The sequence below is a fragment of the Haliotis asinina genome, chromosome 9, assembly GCF_037392515.1.
Source record: "Haliotis asinina isolate JCU_RB_2024 chromosome 9, JCU_Hal_asi_v2, whole genome shotgun sequence".
Taxonomy (NCBI): domain Eukaryota; kingdom Metazoa; phylum Mollusca; class Gastropoda; order Lepetellida; family Haliotidae; genus Haliotis; species Haliotis asinina.
Window position 1 is genome coordinate 26,720,997 of NC_090288.1, and position 22,819 is coordinate 26,743,815.

General features: G+C 43.3%; 1 protein-coding gene across 1 annotated transcript; it reads left to right on the forward strand.

Moving 5' to 3' along the window:
- Positions 1-100: 100 nt before the first annotated feature.
- On the forward strand, positions 101-22,744 carry LOC137295531 (guanine nucleotide-binding protein-like 3 homolog). The gene is made up of 17 exons (XM_067826912.1): positions 101-210; positions 2,281-2,333; positions 4,667-4,721; positions 4,979-5,061; positions 5,958-6,083; positions 6,361-6,444; positions 10,973-11,108; positions 11,316-11,419; positions 16,983-17,127; positions 17,268-17,355; positions 18,192-18,303; positions 18,886-18,951; positions 19,511-19,653; positions 20,316-20,452; positions 21,099-21,295; positions 22,007-22,193; positions 22,537-22,744. Exons 1-17 carry the CDS (start codon positions 192-194, stop codon positions 22,641-22,643), a joined length of 1,842 nt encoding a protein of 613 aa, XP_067683013.1. The 5' UTR covers positions 101-191; the 3' UTR covers positions 22,644-22,744.
- Positions 22,745-22,819: the final 75 nt, after the last annotated feature.

Sequence of the window (22,819 nt, forward strand, 5' to 3'; positions counted from 1 at the left end):
TTTATATCATGTATACATATTATTGTTTTGCGTAACTGTAAGGCATAGTGAGCCCAGATGTTTTTAAACAAATCAAAGACAGTGTTTTCAAAATGTTGATGTTGTCGAGCATTGCATTGTGGGATCGAGCACATGTTAGCTACGATCGTCGGCTCTGTCTAGTGAAGTAGAAGGGCATATACTGAATCAAGATGGTCAACAAATTTTTAAGTAAGACCAATGTTCGTGACAACAGCAGTATACTGCTTTGTAGATTACATCTAATAATGAAAGGGTCTCAATGTTTATGAAACCACCTTATGTGTTCACCTGAGCTGTCAATCTGAGTATTAAGTACACATAATTTTTACTGTTATCCGTAATTGTCACACTCATAAGCTGTATTGGCGATACCAATGCTTCTGAAGGCCGGTTGTGTGTACTTTGATATTGCTTAAGTTGTTGTTCATACTATCAGTGACTGGTTCTGAACATTTTCTCCCTCAGTGTACAGACCCCTGCCAGTTATAATCGGACATTTAACATAAAATCCTCAGGCTTACATATTATTTTAGTGTAGCATAATTATTTTCACGAATTTAATTTTCGGAGGATCAAAGTCAAATTTTGCACATCTGTGAGGGATCATCTTCCCTACAATCACATAATTTCTGTTTAAATTTCCGTTGCTTATGTATCAAATGGCAACAAGTTAATCAACATTTGTTGGTTTCACATTCATTTAAGACTCACTGTGTGCATGCACAGAGCGTGTAAAAAATATCTACTGGCTAACTTCCGCTTTGGTCATAATTTACCAATAGTGTTAACACTGTAAAGAAAAGGAGCAATGAAACCAAATATATAGTTTTATGTCTGTTACAACTTATTTTTATACTTGTATGCACCAAAAACCGGGAGTAGTGAAATAAATAGCTTAATTTATATCAGTAAGTTCTTGTATAAACACATCTCACCACCACCGTTCTTCCCACACGTCCCCTTCTCACAACTAACAAAACACACATTTCTGATGCAGCTGCAACCAAACAGGACATCAATAACTGAAAAGCATATGTAAATCGATATATTTAGTCAGCTATGAACTGTTGTCACTCGTGAAAAATGATCATTTTATCATTTTGTTTTGAGTGTATTTATACGATCAGTAAACGTACATCCAAAGTGGAACTTAGCCAGTAGATATTTTTACACACTCAGCGCATGCGCACAGCGAGTCTTAAATTAATGTGAAACTGAGTGAGTGAATGAGTTTAGTTTTACGCTGCACTTAGCAATATTCCAGCTATATGGCGCTGGTCTGTAAATAATCGAGTCTGGACCAGACAATCAAGTGATCAACAGCATGAACATCGATCTGCGGAATTGGGAACTGATGACATGTGTCAACCAAGTCAGCCAGTCTGACCACCCAATCCCGTTAGTCGCCTCTTACGACAAGCATAGTCGACGTTTATGGCAAGCATGGGTGCTGAAGGCCTATTCTACCCCGGGACCTTCACGGGTTAATGCGAAACTAACGAATGAGTACAGTGGCAAAAAATCAGTACCTTGGAGGCCTGTGGGATTGTGCATTGTGGAACCATACATAAATTAATAAAAGTGATGTCTTCAGTGAGTTTAATAGTGGTCAGGAAACTGAACTGAAATTATGTGTGCAGAGATGATTTCCCATTTGCCTGTCAAATTTTACAAAGATCCACCTTAAACTCATTTAATGAAAATAATTTATGCTACTCTGAAATAACATGTAAGTCTATGGAAATTATGGCAGGTGTCCGAATAAATCTGGCATGGGTCAGTGTGTCCAGCACCGTATTCAGATATCAAGAATATAATAGTATTTTTTCCAGTGGACTGAAAAACTTCCACATTAGTCAACCATTAGTCAGCAAACCAACCAACCAGCCTACTCATATTATATGGCTAGAATGAAAACCAAATATGACCTAGTAACAAAACCAAATCACCCAATCCATTTAGGTATCTTACGGCAACCATGGTTTCTAAATGTATGATACACACAACACTTATTTCAGTCATGCCATGTTGACTTAACGTGTACAGAATTCTCAACTTAGTGGAAGATAACAGTCCTCATCCCATGTTTTGGTTATATTCCTGTTGATTAAACCATTTTTGTGGCACTTGGTGAACAAAGTCGATGTGTGGTTGGTTTCACGGTCTCTGAAGCACTTAATCAAGTTCATGTTTTGTACTTGTTGTCACTGGCATGGACATTTCTTTTGATTCACATGTCGAAGTATTGCTATGTTTCAGAATCCCGGAGCAAGCGGCAGACAACTCGTATGCGAAGCAGGATTGCTAAAAAGGTTTGGACGTTAGGAGTTTGGGCATTTACAAAAATCTGAAGAGCTTTAGAATGTATGTCCAAAGTATAGAAAGCATTGGAAATGTGGAGAGAGATTAGTCAAACAATACTTCACGTTCAAGTGAAACCATAGTTACTCCAGAATTTGTTTTAATGATTCAGGATTTTTGTATTTTAGTGATAAATACCAGACAGTCTGAAATTGTAATTAACATATCCTGTCCAACACTTACCAAACGATCAGTGATATTATCAAGTGAATATATTTACATGATACATTAACAGCACACACTCAACAACTACAAACAAAAGGCATAATAGACAATATTGTCTTTGACAAATACTACTTTAGGCTACTTGGCTAACCTACACTATACGTCAACCTGCTACTACTTGATGAACTGACCCGTGAAGGTCCTGAGGTAGAATAGGCCTTCAGCAACCCATGTTTGCCATAAAAGGCGACTATGCTTGTCGTAAGAGGCGACTAACGAGATCGGGTGATCAGGCTCTCTGACTTGGTTGACACATGTCATTGGTTTCCCAATTACGCAGACCAATGCTCATGTTGTTGATCACTGGATTGTCTGGTCCAGACTCAATTATTTACAGACCGCCGCCATATGGCTGGAATATTGCTGAGTGCGGCCTAAAACTAAACTCACTCACTCATTCACTCATTCACTCACTCACTCACTCACTCACTCACTCACTCACTCACCCACTCACTCACTTGATGAACTGAAATGCTGTAAAGTAATCATATCTGCTTCTAATCAAAACTGTGTCACACTCACTACCCAAGGACATGTCATACATGTGAACAGGACATGCTAAGAGGTTGATAGTGATCTTCAAGACATCGGGGAGTATTCGTAAAAAGTAACAATTAGAAACTTATTTAATTCAGAATTTAAGAAAATGTGATTTCTTAAAACTATATTTTTGAATAGTATGAAGATTTTCCCCCAAGTACCGGCCAAAGATTTGTAATCCTACAGCAATCCCAACATTGGATATTCTCTTGCGCCTTGTGCCAGGGTCTCTCATCGTCATGGCATAATGCACTCCACTCAAACATATAACACCAGGACAAGAAAGGTCCCGCCGGTTGTAGGACATTTAGCTGCATGCAGATATTCCACTTCCTGTAGCATATAAGTCCATTAATATAAAGATACATAAGTAAAGATGTGTAATCTACATTTCCAACATTACTTGATACTAACACCTAAACCCTTGTAACATCAAGTTTGTGACTCATGAGATGATACAAAGAGACTGGGTTGGATCCATGTCCAACTTAAACCTCACGTTGCTTTTATCTACCTCTTGCTCACTACAACAAACTATATGAAAAAACATCATACTTTTCATGAAGTATATTCATGAATATATTCGTGTATTATTAAGAGAGTAGCCACAAAAATATATGTTTGTATTAATTAGATGGTATGCAAATGAACAAATGCTTGTGTCATGCAGAAAGTACACCTAGTCTGGCATGAGAATGCCTTAGCATCATGAGAACAAGCAAGTTGTATTGTACATTGTACCTACACATGGTACATGAACTCAGTTTACAGTGATATAAACATTTCAACAGAGATGACTACAAACACACTTACACATCTAACTTTCGTACTCACATACTCCACAAAAATAGCTGGATATAATACATAGCCTAGCTACTTACTAGAACTACTTAAGTGCACATATATACCCTACAGAAATAGTTTTGCTGCCAGAAAATATAATATTTTGCTCTTGTCCAAATGACCCAGATGCTTACAGAGTACCACCTTTCTCTCTGAAGTTGTATTGTTTAGGCCATCAGTGAGGCTCTGTTCAGCTTTTTGACAGAGCTTAGCACTTACAAATCATGCAATTCTACATGCTTGGCTGCACACAGACAATGCCAGAGGTCAGTGATCCTCGTCAGACACTCATATAGAAAGTCAAAGTCAAGGTTAACTTTCTCTGGCCTGCTGGTCTGAGTTTGGATCACAAAATGTGTAATTTAGTTAATGTCAGATGTTGTGCTACCCCTACACAAAGATATGAGGACATGGTCGAGCTTACATGGCAGTAATTACTATGAGCTATTGAAAATCTCTGTTTGTCCAATTAAAAGATTTTGACAAAATCAGTCACTCAGTGTCATTCAAAATACCCTTTATCGATCCTTTTTGAAGTTACTGGCTAAAGATCAAATGTATACTTGATGGTGACAAAGTGTTTGGCGGATGATGACTGGATGAGATGCATACCTGGTGAATCAAATACCAATCAGAAGGTGTTGTCTGTGTTAAAATGTGTTTATGTTATCACCAGGTAAAAGAACACAACAGAAAGGTGAAGAGAAAGCAGAAAAAGAATCCTAACAAAAGTAAGTTCACTTTACTTACTGTCACTTGTTCACCTTTTCCAGGAATAAGATGGTGCAGAGTTTTGTAGTTCATGTGCCATTTGCAGTACCTGAAACATAGAACAGACTGCTGTCTGTCATCACTTAAAGTGTTGTTTCAGCTGTAGTGTCATGAACTCTTGCAGAGGGGATGTCATCCAGAAATACAAAGAAAGTTTTAGAATGATGGACTGCTCTTGGTCAGATCACTATTCATTGTGTGTGATGGTTGGTTACAGGGAAGAGGAAGGATCCTGGGGTGCCCAACAGTCTGCCCTTTAAAGAAACAGTCCTGAAAGAGGCAGAGGATTTAAAGGCAAAGGTAAACTACATCGTCTGGGTTAAAGGGGTGGAGCAAGGTCATCAGGTTTGGGTGTGGGTTGATTGCAAGGGGTCGTCATCCTTAGTGAATCACGTCTTCAGGGCAAGGCGAGCAGGATGGTCAGGTGAGAGGCTGAGTGAGTGGGGACGTCAGGCTGGATGAGTGGGGTCAGGCTGGGTGAGCGGGATTGTCAGGGTGAATGAGAGAGGTCGTCTGGCTGGGGTGAATGGGGTTATCAGGCTGGGCGAGTGGGGTCGTCAGGCTTCGGAGAGCGTGGTCACCTGTTTGGGGGAATGGGGTCTTTGGGATGGGTGGGCAGGGTCATCTGGGTGTATGGGGTTGTCAGTGTGGGTGACCAAGGTCACAATATTAGTGAATAGGGTCATCAGGGTAGGTGAGCGTGGTTGAGTGGGGTGGGGTCGTCAGTGTGGGTGATCCGCATCATCAGGGTTGTGAGCAGGGTTATCTGTCTTGGTGAGGAGGTCTTCAGTAGGTCTTAAGTAGGTGAACATAGGTGGTCAATGTTGGTGATCTGTGTCATAAGGGTGGGTGAGTGAGGTCATCAGTGTGGGTGACCAGGGTCATCAGGCTGGATGAGCAAGGTTTTTAGTGGGAGTATTACCAGGGATTTGTGTAACAGCAGTTTAGCTACAATTAACATGCATTATTACCTGAGTATTTTCATAGGTCGATGACACTTGCATCCAGCCAAAGTTAATGTTAAGAGCATAGTTGTCAGAAAACCAAAGAATTATTAACACTCAACATATATTAGTTTAGTATTTTCAAAGTTTTATTATTTTCCATTCAACATATAGTAGGATTCAAGAAAAATAATGTGATCCACAAAATTAAAGAAGAATGCTTAAGTTTGTTTTGTATCATGTTTGATGTAGAAAGTAGAAATGCAAGAAAAAATACAGCAAAAACGACAGAGGGAAAGAGAGAAACTGCTGGCTAAGAAGAGAAATCTGGACTCTGTGGTCAGTGATGCCCTGAGGAAACAGAAGGAATTTGACAAGGTAAGGAATGCCACTTCGAAACTGTTGAATAATAATGTATAAAATAGTGGAGTTATAGTGCATGCTCTGGTTGTATGGGAGCGGCTACAGTGCGACAGTGATGGGGAAGGGTGGTAACAGTGCCCTTAACAAACACCACTGTAAACATGGCAAGCGTGGTGTGAAAGGGCAGGTAAACTGTAGCACGATTGGGCTGGTTCCTAGTTGTAACATCGCTTGGGTATATGTGCTGCTCTTGTTAAAGTACATGAGTGAAGACAAAAACCTTTCCTTTCAGAAAACAGCAAAGGCAGCTGATGCACAGAAGAAAGGGAAGGCGGTAGAGAATTCATTGAAGACTTTCTATAAGGAATTCAAGAAGGTACACAGGTGTAGCTATTCCATAAACAAGGAGTCAGTGCAAAAATGTCCCACTTCATTCCTGATTATATTGTGGTTCTCATTCTAGTCCACAGGATAGCCACCAGTGGCACTTGACCTCACATCATTGACCTGTTGCTTCTTTTTCAGAAGTCCTCCTTGGGGTACATATAAGCATTTTTATGTCCATAAAAAATCCCTACGACAGTTGTAACTATTTTTGATAATAAAATATTTACAAAACAAAAACCTGGTTTTTTGTCGTGTGAGACCACCCTTACAGGGCCTCCCAGTGCCCCCTACAGCCAAGAGCAGGTAACTCTGGCCGTCTGGTTCGCAACTCACTTTTCATACTGTCGTTTGACTAGAAAGACGTGCGTGGTCCATTTACATAGTTTTTTGTGCTATCTACCTACGGAATTATGAGGGAGAAAGAGTCAGCTATTGTATGTCTGGTTCCTTTTCTTTCGCACGGGCATTAGTGGGAATTTCTGGGCTGAAATTTTCGTTCATAAATTGTTGTAACTTTGCCGGTCGGGTCCCATCTTCCTGTCATGAGGCAGGCAAGATGATGACCTTTATGGCTTCTTTTTAGTGCGGGAAGTGTTTCGCTTGCGTCTCATTTTACCTGCGGATTTCTTGTTAGTGTGTTTTAGATGCTAAGATGTCTTAACCCATTTTTTCTTGTTCCAGTCAAAATTGGTAGGTTTGTTTCAAGACTTTCAGTCTTTTTTCGTAGCTTTACGCAATTATATGTACACACTTGTTACTTGCGTTTACATGCTTATTCTTTGTTGTGTAGCTGGGTTAAATGTATTTTGGCAATTTATTATCGCCCGTGCATTTATATTTTGCATATTGTGTGTCTGGATCCGTTGTCTTTGTTGACGGGTCCCTCAGGGTTACCGGCAACCAAATTGGTGGTTCCCGAGCAGCGGCTTTGAAGCCTGCCTCGGTTCTGCTCAGTGCATCGGGGGTCCCTGCTTCAGCAGTCAATCCCAAGGGGGTTCAACGCCCCAGTTCTTCGGTGAACCAAGGGTAGGCCGATTCGGAAACTTTTTGTTTAGATCGTCCCAGGGGCATGTACGCGAATGGATCACTGTAGTACTGACGAACCTGATCCCGCGGAGTTTCGTCTTCCTGGGTAGCCAGGTAGCCGAGATCCAGCTGCGCATATTACCTTCGCTCATTAGCGAAGTCGTTAATCCTATTCAGTATTCAGTCGGGTTGCCATTCGCGGTTTGATCTCCGGGAGCTCAACCGCCGCTACTCGATGGGAGAGAATGCACTATTTGACTCTCCTGTTGTCGACGAGTGCATCTATGCCACAGCCAGGCGTCGGCTTACCGCTAGGCTCCTTTGAGGAGTGGTATCGCAATGCCTTGCAGCAACTTAAGGTTGCGCTACACTGTCTACCTTGCTGCCCTGCAGAGGCAGTTGGTATCACGGGAGACGGGTACGAGGAAGTTAATTTGTCCACATTTGTGTGGCAGTTCACAGAGGTCTATTCATATCTGGCGCGTGACTCGATGTGCTCGCGCGAGTTAGATGTGTGCCATGTTGGACCTTCGTAAGCTGTGGTTGTCTGTCGCCAGATTTTCACTGGCAACACAGCAGGCACTACTGTTTCTACCTTTCCGGCTGGGCTCAGTCCTGTTTCCGGGGGGCTTTAACAGTAGTTAGGGAGGCCACAGAGGCTGTTAGTCAGTTCAAGAACTCGGACTTGAACAACCCTCCACCTCTTGCACGCGGCCTCCGGTCCTTGGCTCGAGCTAACCAGCGACTCAGTCCACATTGTGCCTCACTGGAGTGATTCACCATAGGCATGAAAGAACACAATCCCCTTTAGCCCGTAATTGTTCCATTGCCGTCAGCTGGGACATATTGCCTTGTGTCTGAAGTACCTGTGGGTGGCCGCCTCCCATTATTCCTTCGGAAATGGAAGAGTCACGTCCAGCCCTGGGTTCTGTCCACACTCAGGGATGGCCACATGCCACAGTGGAAGCGTGAGCCTCCTCCTTTTGCCAGGATTCGCTGCATTCCAGTGACAAAAGCACTGGAAAAGGTGACAATCCCACGTTCCAAAATCCAGTTCTTCCTGGACATGGCGGCTGTAGAGGTTCCATTGGGTCAGGAGATTATGGGGTTCTACTCCATTTATTTCCTGGTTACCGTGAAAGAACAGCATGATAGAGGTGCATCTGTCAAGATGGAGACACTGCGGTCAGTGATCTCATCTGTAGAGGCAGGGGATTGTCTCCCATCAATCGACCTCAAAGACTCATGTACCGATGCTTCCCGAGTTCAGGAAATACCGCAGGTTTTCCTTCGACGGGCTTTGTTACCAGTTTCATGGTCTCCCCTTCGGCATCTCCACGGCGCCAAGGGTGTTCACCAAACTCATGCTAGTACCAGCTCAGGTCGCCAGGGTGCAGGGCAACTTTTGTTTCCCGTACCTGGACGACTGGATCCTCAGAGCACCCTCCCAACACCTAAGTCGAGAGTCCACACAGTCAGTGATGGATATTCTCACCAGGCTACATTGGGTTATCAATTTAAAAAAATCAGAACTGGTGCCGACGCAGGATCTGGTTTTCTTTGGGGCGAGGTTCGAGACAACCCGAGGGGTGGTTTCTCTGTCCCAAGAGCGCATTATCAAGGTACAGGCATCCTAGGCGACCTCACAGTGTCGGGACTATGGTCCGAGCACGAGGCGACCTTGCACATCAATGTGCTAGAGTTGAGAGCTGTGAGGTTCGTGTACGAAGGCTTCATGGATCAGGTTCGAAGCCGAGTGGTTCGTTTAGAGATGAACAACCAGACAGCGATGTCCTACATTCTGAAGCAAGGCGGCTCTGTGTCTCCGTCGCTCCTTGAGGAGGCATGGCAGTTTCTGCTATGGTGCGATCAGTTCAACATACGGGTTATGCCTGTCTATCTCCCAGGGGTCGACAACGTGTGGACAGATGCGCTCTCACGACGTGTTCTAGATATTCGGGATTATCTCCCAGTTGTTCGGGTCGTTCCAGGTGGATCTGTTTGCCTCTGGAGTGACGAACCAGATTCCGTTTTTTTGTTCTCGGATTCCGCATCCGAGAGCGATTGCTGCCGACTGGACTGGCCGGACAGGGTGTTGTGGGCGTTTAAACCAATTCCCCTGATTTCTGTGTCAGCTTGCCACCCAACCAGCCCAGCTACTAGTGCTTCTTGCACGTCTGTGGCCGTCTCAACACTGGTTTCCGGTAATACTCAGGTCGCTAGTGCGAGCCGCTTGTACTATTACCATGGTAACCGAACCTACTATCCAAGAACAGCCAGCCACACCCATTGTCCAGGATTCAGTGAGTGGCCTGGCTACTGTCCGGAATCGCCTCCAAGCGAGCGGAATTCCTGCATCAGCTGCAGACATAATTCTGGCCTCACAGAGGGGTCCCACGAATGTACAGTATGAGGATAGTTGGGCCTGTTATGCGCGCTGGTGTGGAAGATTCTCAATCCCTTAGTTGAAGTGTTGGAGTTTTTACAGTCTCGATCAGAATCCGACTTAAGCCGCTTCTACTATTTGAGGCTACTCCACGGCTATTTCAGCCTTCCACATACCCGTTAAGGGTGCTTTTTTGGGACAATACCGCCGGATACAGTGTTTTCTTGCAGGCGTGGACAGACTGCATCCAGTCATGAAATTTGTCTAGAGTGTTGGGATGGTTGCCCACTCCTCTTGTTTATAACTTGACCAACCTGTCGTTACAACTGTTAAGTTGGAAAACGGCTTTTTCAGTGGCGGTTACGTCTGGTAGACGTGTTAGCGACTCGCACGTCATATTTTCAGACCCGGAACTATGTTCCATAAGGATCGGGTTAGCATACGATTACCGGATTCATACCGCCCAAAGATCGATCATTCGCTTCATATTACTGAGCCTATCGATCTACCTGCGTCGTCTGATAGTACATACCGTAAGGCTTATGTATTTGATAATGAAACCTCTTAAAGTTATATTAAGAGAATAGCCTTACTCCATAAGGGGAAATAGCTATTTTGCTGTTAGTCGTCCAAGCACGATCATCCGTCATTACCAACTGAACAGACACTCATGAGAGCATGCTCAGTTCGGTCAATCAGCTCTCTGCAGTAGACAGAATAGCTCCGCTCAAGCTGATTAAGCTTTGTCAGGTGACTATATGTTTGCACTCGGTGGTGGCTGACTATCCATTCCCATTTTATCGGCGGTGGTATTAAGTGATAGTTTTTTAGTCCCGCCCCCCTTTGGCTGGGTGCCTTACCTTCTTTTCCATTTCTCCCTGGGAGGCCCAGTAAGGGTGGTCTCACAAGACAAAAAACGAGTTTTTTGTTTTGTAAATATTTTATTATCAAAAATAGTTACAACTGTCGTAGGTTTTTTTAATGGACATAAAAATGCTTATATGTACCCCAAAGAGGACTTTCTTCAAAGAATTCATAACCTCTACAGGTTTGTATAAATTTATTTACATCTGAATGTTTATGCTTCATCTTAAACCCTGTACAGGTTGTGGATGCAGCTGACGTAGTGCTAGAGGTTCTGGATGCACGTGATCCCCTTGGCAGTCGGTGTACAGAGGTAGAGCAAGCTGTGCTCAACAGTGGGACCAACAAGAAGCTGGTGCTAGTTCTGAACAAGATAGGTGGGCACTATATATGCATGAGTTCCACTAACTTATTGTTGGGGATTGAGGTAGGGAAGCCTACTTTCCTATGGAATGTGTTTACTTTTAATGCTTTCAACTGTTCTAAGCATATAACAATATTCTCTGCTTTTCATGGGATATACATGAACCAACAACATTATTAAATTAGCTGCTTAATAATCATGTGCTGATTTATTGTTTTAGATTTGGTTCCAAAGGAGAATGTTGAGGCTTGGCTGAAACATCTGCGCAATGAGTTTCCATCAGTGGCTTTCAAAGCTTCCACACAAACCCAGAGTGATAATCTGGTAGGTACGGTCCATTTGATTTCATTTGAGACCAATGACTTGCTCACTAACACAAAATCTAATAAATGCAACAAAACCAAATTTGGCAGAGTCACATGAAATTGACGGACCAACTCTGATAATTTGTTTCATAAGTTTGGACACCCGAATAATGTTGCTCATTATTTTTTTGTCAAATGTTGCTGTTTCTCACAAGGGGGAACCAGTTGCATGTGTGAAATCGAAATTTCAGTACACTTACTGAATACCGGATATAGTTTAGTGTCACGTCATCCCAACCAAAACAGTAATTCTAACCCTATCACTTATCGTTATCCTTACTCTGGCCCTAATCCTTACCCCAACCATTACCCTAACCCTAACCCTGTTAATTGAATTTGCATATGGTAAAGTAACTTTGCCCCCAAAACAGGAAAAGCCTGGTTCTGTAGTAAGAATTGAGGGGCGGTCGGGTACCCAAGTGGTTATAGCACTCACTGGAACATCGCTGAAAGTAGCTCAAAACCATACGCTGTGTTTATAACATATTTGATGCACAGTTTGCTCATAAAGTAGCATTAGGTTCTTTCTGTTTACTTGGGAAAGACATGTGTCCCCGATATATTGAAATACTGCTAAAAGCATCATGAAACTATACTCACTCACTGGTAAGAATTGAAAGTACATATTTTTTAACTTATCCTATCTCATGTTATGCATCTCTCTTCCTCACCTGGACCATGTGTGGAAACGTGCTGTCAGCTAAGTTGAATCAAATCTTCCTGGCCTATGACCACCCAACCTCTGCCCCCACCATGAACACCTGTCAATTATCTTGCTCATGCAGCTGTCTCAGCTGAACACGTAACGTCTTGTACTTGTCATTCACTTTCTGGTCACACCACAGTGTGGATGCATGTTGTCTCTGTGAGATATAGTTGGAATTGTGAATAAACATGGGTGGATCTAAAGAGAAGGTATCTAAGATGCGTAAATGTTGCAGACAATGTGATCAGAACTTCTCAGCGGCAGACCCTCACAACTTATGTGTGGATTGCGAAAGGTTAGACGATGAGGAGTTTTCTCTGTATCTCAGGTAGCTAATAGACGGTCATCTGATAGATATCGTCGGTGAACAGAAGATGGTCAATCTGCTCCTAAGAAGCCGAGGAAAGAACGACACAAATTAGTTGCTAGACGGTCATCATTGAAATCAGCAGATGAAGCTTTTTTTAATGATGCCTCAGTCTCATACCTGAGTGAGAATTTGAGATGATTATTTTGTCTTAGTAATTCGGAGGCCTCGCGGGACGTGGGCGAATTGATGTCGCCACCAGGTATGGTGGTTTTATCACAATCTCAACCTTCGTCCGGCGTTTATTGTGACAACACCACAGTATTCATCGATTCGACCGATCCATTGACTCACAACTCTAGTGCAATTCGGTCTGCCACTCAAGGCCACGATGCGTTTGGAGATCAATTGATCGAGTCCGATTCGGCGATTCACTTAAATGGTTGGGGTGGAATTGGTTTGGCGTTTTCCCATCCACTTCATGCAAACGCTTCGATTCACTCTGAAGTGATACGCTCTCAACAACAGCTTCGTTTGGATGCAGCGCTCACTCAACCACTTATGGTCAATTCTGCGATTCACTCTAAAGGGGTGCTTCCACAACAACAGAGAAGTCTCGGTTCAGTGCTTCTTCAACCATATCACTCCAGTGCAGCGCTGTATTTTGAAGCGCTGCTTTCTCGACAGCAGTATGAGTTCAATGCGGCGCTTACTCGGGGTGACTTTGGTTCGGTGTTTGATCACAGAGTAGTTATTTCCCATGTTGGTTCAGCACATACAGTCGGCAGTGCGGTGGTTAAGAGTGTGCCCCTTGTGTTCACATGTATTGACTGCAGTTGTCAGGGTACCGTTAGTAACTTGCTCTACGGGTGTACTCAGGCATGACTGGTTCGTTACATAGCACTCTGCTGTTTACATCGACGCCTTTATCAAGACCTACAAGACCATGGGCAGCAATATGGGAGACGGTAACATCGCAGCCCATGGATTTGATGCGTTTGGATGCGGCGATGCGGCAGCAAGCGCCTGACGCTTCTGTTACATTACCCTCTTCTTTGCCGATTCACAACTTGGTAGGTGTTCATTGGTCTGTCACCCCGTCTCCCTCCTCTCATGGCTCGGCGAGTTCAGATGTCCGCATCAATGTGGTAGACACACCATCTTTACTGACAATTTGCAACAACAGCGAAGCATTTCACGGACAGACATGTTATCAACGTTCTTTATGAAGATGGATTTTGGTTCTATTACTTTTCCTCCAAGGCCATGTTTTACGCAGTTAGCGGCGACACTTGACACAGGGTTTGCTAACCTGAGGAAGATAAAGGACGGTTTTAGCACTCCCCGTTTCATCTACGCATGTCCATCTCTGATCGTTTCTCCACCTGTGGATGATGATATTTCGTTGTTGGGCTCCACATATCAGGAGGGGCGTTCCGTTTACACTGATCACACGACCCATGGAGCTTCACTCTCATCTGCTGTGGTGGATGCAAGAGTTGAATGTTTGCGGCAGAGTTTGTTTACAGCCGTCTCACTGTAAACACTGTCTACTGTGTCTCACGTGGATACATCTTGACACGAATGGGGAGCTCACCTTCTCGATCAGCAAGTGGTAGGGCAATGGTGTCTCGCAGACTGCGCCTGTCACATCAATGTATTAGAGCTCAGGGCAGTAATCTTGGCCATCAGTCATTGGCAGGAACTACAGAGGACGTCCCTTGTGGTTCAATCGGACAACGCAGTGGCACATCAGTCTGATGGGATCAACAGGGTCACCTCAGCTTCTACGGTGGACGCAACAATTCTTCGACCTGGTTGACTCTAAAATATAGGTTTGGGCCAATCATATTCCAGGGGTCAAGAATGTCATCTCAGACTCTCTGTCACGTGCAAAGCATCCATCCCCAACGGAGTGGAAATTGCATCCAGAGGTGTTCAGGACTGTTCGTCTTCCATTGATGAAGCTGACAGTAGACCTATTCGCCACCAGATTCAACCATCAGCTGCCCCAGTTCTTGTCTTCGATCCCGGATTGTTGGCTTGGAAACAAGACGCTCTCGCAATTCAGTGGGACGGTCTCAATGCATACGCGTTTCCACCAACGGCCCTTCTTCCACATGTACTTCTCAAGATGTGTATGACTCAGCAGATGATACTGCTTTTGATCACGCTCTACTGGCCTGCGAGGAGTTGGTTTGTAGATCTTCTAGAGCTAACCAAACCAGATCCAGTTCCACTTCCTGACCGATTCGACGTGGTTCATCCGTACTCCGATCAACAACATTGGTCTCCACTAACACTTCATGTGAACGTTTGGCGCATTTACATTGGTCGTTAACTGCCAAGGGTTATTCTTTGCGTGTTGCGACTGCTATCACAACAGTGCATCGTGCTTCCACGAGATCTATCTATGATGACAAGTGGAAGAAATTTGAATCATACTGCAAAATGAAAAGCATGATGTCTCCCACTATGGCATCGCCTCAGGTGTTTGCGGAGTACTTTCAGTATCTTCGATTCTCTAGGAAGCTGAAGGGCTCTACGATGTCTACTTACCTAGCTGCGCTTAACACAGTTATTGTGTCAGTGTCGGATATGAAGATATCTACTGTCCCTGAGCTCCAGTCTCTCTTGAGATCATATAAACTGGCTGACCAGTCACGGAAATTCCAACCTGCGGCTTGGGATCTTTCCGTTGTACTTGCTCATCTCACATCGAGTGAGTATGAACCCCTGAATGAGAAGGATTTTGAGCATGTCGCGTTGAAGACCTTTTTCCTTTTAGCCTTGCCTACAGCTGCGCATATTTCTGAGTTACATGCTCTAGATGTCTCTTGGGTACGCTTTGAGAGGTCTCGACATGCTAGAGTGTTCCTTGGTTTGCGGTGGGACTTCCTTGCTGAGAACCAAATGCCAGGACAGCCAGATCATACCTTCAGTATTCCTCCGCTGTCATCCATATTGGGTCCAGAAGACACTGAAAATCTATCCTTGTGAGCAGTGCCTGCATTGAGGTCTATTTAGCTGCCTCTAAGGACTGGCTCAGGCTGCGTAACAGACTGTTTATTCCACTTTGGACGACTTCCACTGCAGAAGGGTCTTATACAACTTTAGCCTTTTGGTTGAGGTCCACCATTCTATGGGCGTATAGCTTTAGGAATTTTCCACCACCGTCATCGACAAAGCCTCTTGAGACACAGGCGCTCACTTCCACCATAGCGCTCCACAGGAATTGCTCGCTTCAAACAGTAATGAAAGGATGTTTCTGGAAGTCTGATACCGTGTTTGCAGCTCACTACCTTCGGGATATATTGGTCACGGATGTGGAGGGTCTCCATCAGTTTGGTCCTTTGGTCTTGGCGCAGCATGTGTCGTCGACCCATCTACGCAGATGAAGCAATTCCTTGTGTTCGGTTTTGCTATGTACACAGTAAGATATCAATGTTGTCCATATCTTATGTATTTTTTCATATGGATGAGATCATTCTCATCTAGGGAACTAGGGCTTATTACCCTATAATAGGGCTTGCTCTACTCTCTGAGCAATTGTGTCAGTGAAGCGTTGAATTTCCGATTACCTAACGGCTTTCAATGCTTTCCACTCCCAGGTCATTTCTCACATTTGGTAAGTTGGGGAGATTGGTACTGAACGTTAAACTAGTTGAGCAAACGGGCTACTCCTTCTTTCACAGCCCTCCAGACGGGTGTCTGTAGGGGGTAGTACCGAAGCAGGGATGTGCCAGATAACTGGGGTTACCTGATAAATCGTGGGGCAACAAGGCCTTCTTGCCAAACTGTGTTCTTTCGCTCTAGCAAAAATTGCAGTTGAAAACCACATTATTTCGAGAGCGCTCACTCCCTAGAGATTTTGTGCTGTGTAAGCCAAGGGGTTTATTGAAGCAACCCATCATAAGTATGGAGTAGCATATCGGGAGTTGGTGCTTGTCCTGGCCTCCTTGTGGAATGCATCGTCACGTGTGGAGTGTGTCAGAGAGTAAGTAATCTGCGGACCACCTGCTAACAGTGGGATAATGCATAATGTGAGATAGGATAAGTTTGAAAATTTGGAAATTTTAGCTATAAATTGTATATTCGTATACTTATCCTATCTCACGCGATGGATGCCCACCCAACCTGACCCGCTTCACAGATTACGGGTAGCTCCAAGGCAAGAATGACAAGTACAAGTCCTCACGTGATCAGCCCAGATGGTTTCACAAGCAAGATGATTGACAAGTGTCTATGGCGGGGGCAGAGCTCGGGTGGTCACAGGCCAGGAAGATTTGATTCCAACATAGCTGGCAGCACGTTTCCACACATGGTTGAAGTGAGGAAGAGAGATAACGTGAGATAGGATAAGTATATAAATATACAATTTATGGAAAAAATTTCCAAGTTTCAATGAGGCCACCTTGACTTTTTGTCAATATGATAAATGCTTAAAACCTGCATTACAATTATGTTTGTGACAAGGCAAGTGTGTTAATTCTTTCTGCATGTTGTAAGGCCCGGTCAAAGATGAAGCTTTCTGCTGTCACTGACGACCTTCTGAAGTCCAGTCATTGTTTGGGTGCCGAGGTCCTAATGAAGTTGCTAGGCAACTACTGTCGTAACCAAGACATCAGAACCACTATCAGGGTGGGTGTGGTTGGTAAGTACTTGCTCCAGATCAACTCCCCAGTTGAAAGGGAAGTGATTCTGCCTGTCTTCTGTGCTTGTATTTTGAGGTAATACTGCCAAAGAGAAGTGTGAAATGTATTTCATCAGGAACTGACCCCTTGTATGTTTCAGGATTCCCCAACACAGGGAAGAGTAGCATCATCAACAGCTTGAAGAGGTCAAAAGCCTGCAACGTGGGTTCTATGCCAGGAATCACAAAGTGAGTCACAGACGATGTCACGTGTTCAAGTTGGTGCAGCAAACTCTGCCCATAGTTACATTCCTTAGTGGTACCAGGATCTGCTTACCATGGGCTCCAATCCTTCAGATTTGCTGTCTTGACGTCAGACGCTTGTCTGGTTGTGCAGTGATGGTTGTTTGGTTGTTCAGTGAGTAGTTGGGTAGCCTAATGTATAAATGGCCTCACATTGAAGACCTGGGTTCTATTCCCTACATTGGTTCAGTTAGTGAACCCCATATCTAGTGTTCTCTACTATGATATTGACATAGAATTGCTAAAAGTGGCATTAAGCCATATTCACTCTACTCGCTGTTTGTACAGTGATGGTTAGTATGATGTACAGTCGTGGTTCTCTGCTTGTTTAATGGGCATTCTTGAAGTTGGTGAGTCAAAATGAAACATACAGCTCTATGGATTACAACTTCTTGTTTATTATGTTGAGCGATGTTTCGTTGTAGATTTTCACATCGTTTTCAAGCTGTATGTGAGGTGGTGGTTGGGTTGTGTAGTGATGGTTGTCAGGTTGTACAGTGATAGTTGTCTGGTTGTGTAGTGATGGTTGTCTGGATGTACAGTGATGGTTGTCTGGATGTACAGTGATGGTTATCTGGTTGTACAGTGATGGTTGTCAGTTTGTGTAGTAATGGCCATCTTGTACAGTGATGGCTGTCTGTAGTGTAGTGATGGCTGTCTGGTTGTACAGTTATTGTTGTCTGGTTGTACAGTAATGGGTGTCTGGTGGTGTAGTGATAGTTGTGTGGTTGCATAGTGATGGTTGTCTGATTGTGCGTTGATGGTTGTGTTTCTGTTTGCAGGTCAATGCAGGAGGTGCAGCTAGACAAACACATCAAGCTGTTGGACAGTCCAGGTGTGGTCATGGCACAGATGTCCTCGGACACCGTCACAGTACTCAGGAATGTTGTTAAGGTAAGACACAGACTTAAAACAGAGTTGACACAGCAAGACTTTGCTCCCTACTGTAGGAGATGTCAAAACTGGACTGTGTGAAATGCTGACAGTTGACATTAAACACATCTGTCACACACCACCTACTGGGAGAACTGTTGTCTACAGGAGTTGGCCGTAAATATAACAGGCCTGACACAGAATCAAATATGTGACAGATTAAATTCACCATTATGGATGAATTAAGTGGACTTGATGGATATGTCTCTGTTTTACTGTTCTTAGTCCCAGGGATAAACATTAATTGCTGGACATTTTTATGTTACTGTTCTACCAGTTTTCTATTGTACCGCAGAACAGCTGCATCATGTATTGAATCCCAACTCTGTTTCACTTAACTTAATGTGTCATCGTATCCCAATTTGCATAAATAGATGCTCATGCTGTTGATCCCTGGATTCTCTGGTCCAGAATTCCCTTTATTTTCATAATGCCACTGGAATGTTGCTGAGTGCTGCATTAAACAACAAAAAAATCAAACTAAAATTGATCATGATTTAGATTAGAAGTTTGTACTGATGCCCCACACTTGCTGTGTTAAAGATAGAGCAGTTAGCAGATCCTGTAGAACCAGTTGAAGCTATCTTGAAGAGGTGCAGCAAACAGCAGGTATGTATTGTAAACCTCTGTCATATATATCAAAAGGCTAATCTTGGTCGTTGGAGAGTGTCACAAAGTGAAAACTATCACAGGCTGCTGTGTTGGGGTCTCTGAACCACAAAATCTCTATATTTGCCTCGAAAGAGCTCTCAGTTACATGTATAGTGAAGAATATTTGTGTAGCAGTGGAGCACAGTGGTGTAGTGTCAGCATGCTGGCCTATCACGCAGTGGCCCTGGTTTGGGTTCCGAGGGAGACATCAAAATTTGTGACCTGGAGCTCATACTGTGTTGTGTCCCGGGGCAAGGCTTTTTGTTCACATGGCACTCAGTCCGCCCAGCTGTTTAAAATGTGTACCTGAAAAGTGGATGTACAGAGCTATACGATTGCGCTTCGTGTTTAGCAGCCGCTTTGAAAGTACAATTCCATCAGGGTAATAATGTAACTCCAGAGAGCAACATCGCATTGGATTGTAGGCGCAGAAATTAGCATCATATTTCTATGACCATTTCCTTCACCATGTTAAGTTAATATGATCTGATCTGTAACCGTGGCTTACTCCTTTCAGCTGATGTTACACTACAACCTCCCAGACTACAATGGTGCTGGTGAGTTCCTGTCCTTGTTGGCACGGCGACGAGGGAAGCTGAAGAAAGGAGGAGTACCTGATGTGGAGAAGGCCGCTAGGAGTGTCATACAGGACTGGACCACGTATGTACCTGCAGGTCCTCGTTAGCACCATTTATGGCAAATTTCAGGATGACAGAGCATCTTTGGTGCCATCACTGCTTGATTCTCTTGAACCAGAACCCATGTTATTGCTGTAATTTTAGTTATTAGTGAGTGCTGACAAAGAAGTGACACTTTGAACTGGCCATGTTTAGCTAAATATCTGATTTCAGTAAACAAGTAAATGACAATTTGCTTTTGAATTGTTAATAATTTTAAATAATAAGCATCAAGTAACTGTCAGATGATTTGTCCTTTCAAATATGTGCGGGGGTGGGGAATGGGATAGAGGGAGGGGATATGTCATCCTCTGATCACACTTGTTGCAACACATATGTTGCCATTTAGGTGTTGTGCAAGGAATGGTAAAATCATTTGTGTTTTACCTGTACATCTTACATGTTCTGAGTAGCCTTCTAAAGCAAGTGTCTCCTGGACCTTCATGCACAAAGGGATCTTATCGCAAAGATGATCCTTACTCCCAGACCTGAAAAGAGTCTTGGCAACAAGATCACTTATGCTGTGGGGCATTGAAACAAATGTTAGGTTAATACCATGCATATCTTGGGCATTCCTACTCTTTAAGAGCATGTAACAGCAATTTAGTTGTACCAGACATAGTCATAGGTTGTGTGGTATTTCAGTGGCAAGATCACCTACTACACCCACCCTCCAGAGCAGACCAGCCTGCCCACCCACCTGAGTGCAGAGCTGGTGCAGGAAATGGGCAAGGCCTTCAGTATTGAGGACATCAAGGAGGAAGAAACCAAAATACTGCAAAGTAAGTTCACACACAGCTCAACATGAGAAATAACCTAAGTCTTTTTGAGCTACTTGGGTACAAATATGAATTAAAGACAAACGTTTTACAACACTGTACATTGTGAAATAGCCTCAGGTTTCTTTTTGTGTATATTTATAAGTGTACACTTTAGGCATCATATATATGTCAGGTCAGGGTAGAGATTGCGATCCGGTAGAATCGGAGTGTGTACCGGTATAGATTGCAGTTGGAGTCTCTACTGGTAAATCTCCGATCCTGCTAGTAGAGATTACAACCTGGTTCTGTTGGCGAGAGATATGTGACACATAATGTGACTGGGTATGAGCCGACCAAATCAGTGATGTTCATAAGACCTATCTTAATCTGTGGCTTATTTATTATGTTCATATAAGTAGGGGTAAGTCACTGGTTTGTTTGATCCAGACTTGTACAAGTTGCTGTGCTAAGTTACACTAAAATAACTACGTATACTTGGATGATTCATCAAGATCCTCAAATACATCTATATTCACCAGTGTCCCAGGTACTGGAGTCTCATGTCTGCTTTGGATGTTTAGATACTGGTTCATATGTATCTGTACAAGTTTTCACACCAATCATCATTTCACATTCTTTGTATTATCCTGCATCTTACATTCTAAAGGTTTAAAACCGAAGAGCAGCAGTCATGTGTTGATGGAATCTCTGGGCCCAGTGAAAGGTATTGTCCAGGAGAGTGACTTGCCCGCTGATGAGGAGGATGCAGAGATGGAGGAGAGTGATGATGAGGATGAGGATGATGATGATGAAGTTGAAAACATGGAAGGAAGTGATGTGGAGGAGGACGTAGATGAACAGGAGGTACTATAGAACTCTGTGGAGTTATATGTGTAGAAACTAACATGAATATCTATATGCTGTCACACATATCCCCAAGTTTGGGGTATTTGGGATTTCAGATATTCACACTATGTACACCTACTCTGACACAAGTTATTCTGTTTTGAAAGTTTTGGCCAATCATTGTACTCTGAAAACCAGGAATGTTTTTCTTTTTCTTCACATAATGGTAAATGACCCGTGAAGATCCGGGGTAGGATAGGTCTTCAGCAACCCATGCTTACCATAAAAGGTGGCTATGCTTGTCGTAAGAGGCAACTAACAGTATTGGGTGGTCAGATTGCTGACTTAGTTGACACATCATCGGTTCCCATTTGCACAGATCTGTGATCATTGTGTTGATCACTGGATTGTCTGGTCCAAACTTGATTGTTTATAGACTGCCGCCCTATAGCTGGAATATTGCGGAGAGCAGCGTAAAACTAAACTCGCTCATAACAGTAAATGTAGTATGTGTGGTCAGTGTTGATATCGTTTGATACACTTGGTGTTAGATGTTCCATACAACATACCTCATACCTCTCAACCCCAATTAATGTTAATGTCAAATTACACAAGAACATTTTCCTTTTGTTTTCACCATTTAGCAAAACATTGGTATTACCTCAGATTTTTTATGTTGATCTAGTTTTTATTGTATGGAGAGTCTATATGGTATTTATGTCATTTCAGCTAAATGTGAAGGTGTCACTCCCCAGTAGTCTGGCATCGTCCATCAAGTCATCTGCACAGGTGTTGACAGGTAGGCAGGCCAAGGCAAAGAAGGAAAAAGGGGTTGCTGAGAAAACGGACATACTTCAGCTCAACAAGCAGAGGATGAAGGACTTCAAGAAGATGAAGAAACAGAGGAAGAGAGATGGTAAGTAGGAAGGACAGTAGGCAAGTGGTTTTAAAGACACTGGGGTTCTTAATACTGTAGGGATGTCAGTATATGTTTGTATGAAATCACTGTCACATGTATAAAGTATCCACAAATGAGTTTGAATAACAATTAACTTGAAGCAGTAACTTAGCGATGTCTCCATTTAGGAACATGAATATGTTGTATGGTAATATACTGGTGCAGTTTCTGTTGTTTAGTTATACAGCTATTTTTCTCAACAATAGGTTCATGAAACTGTTTAGGCAAATATCAAGTTAAAGCAAGTGTGAGATATATTTGGATGAAACGCCATGAGGAGTGACATTATTGTTTGTCCCAGGTAAAGTTGCTGACAGCCTGTCTGATGCATTAACATCAGCGTTCGGATTTTCTGGAGACAATGTGGATGCAGATGGCGACTACAACTTCGATGAGGACTTTCACTGATGATGTGGGTCAGAATAATTGTGTAAATTGTATATAGACAGCTTGGTCAGTGGAAGATGGGTGATATGTACATTGTAAGAAATAAATGTACTGAAACATCATGTGATGGCTATTTTACAGTGATGAGACAACAGAAATGTTTGTGGTTTACAACTTAAAACACCAAACCAAGAACA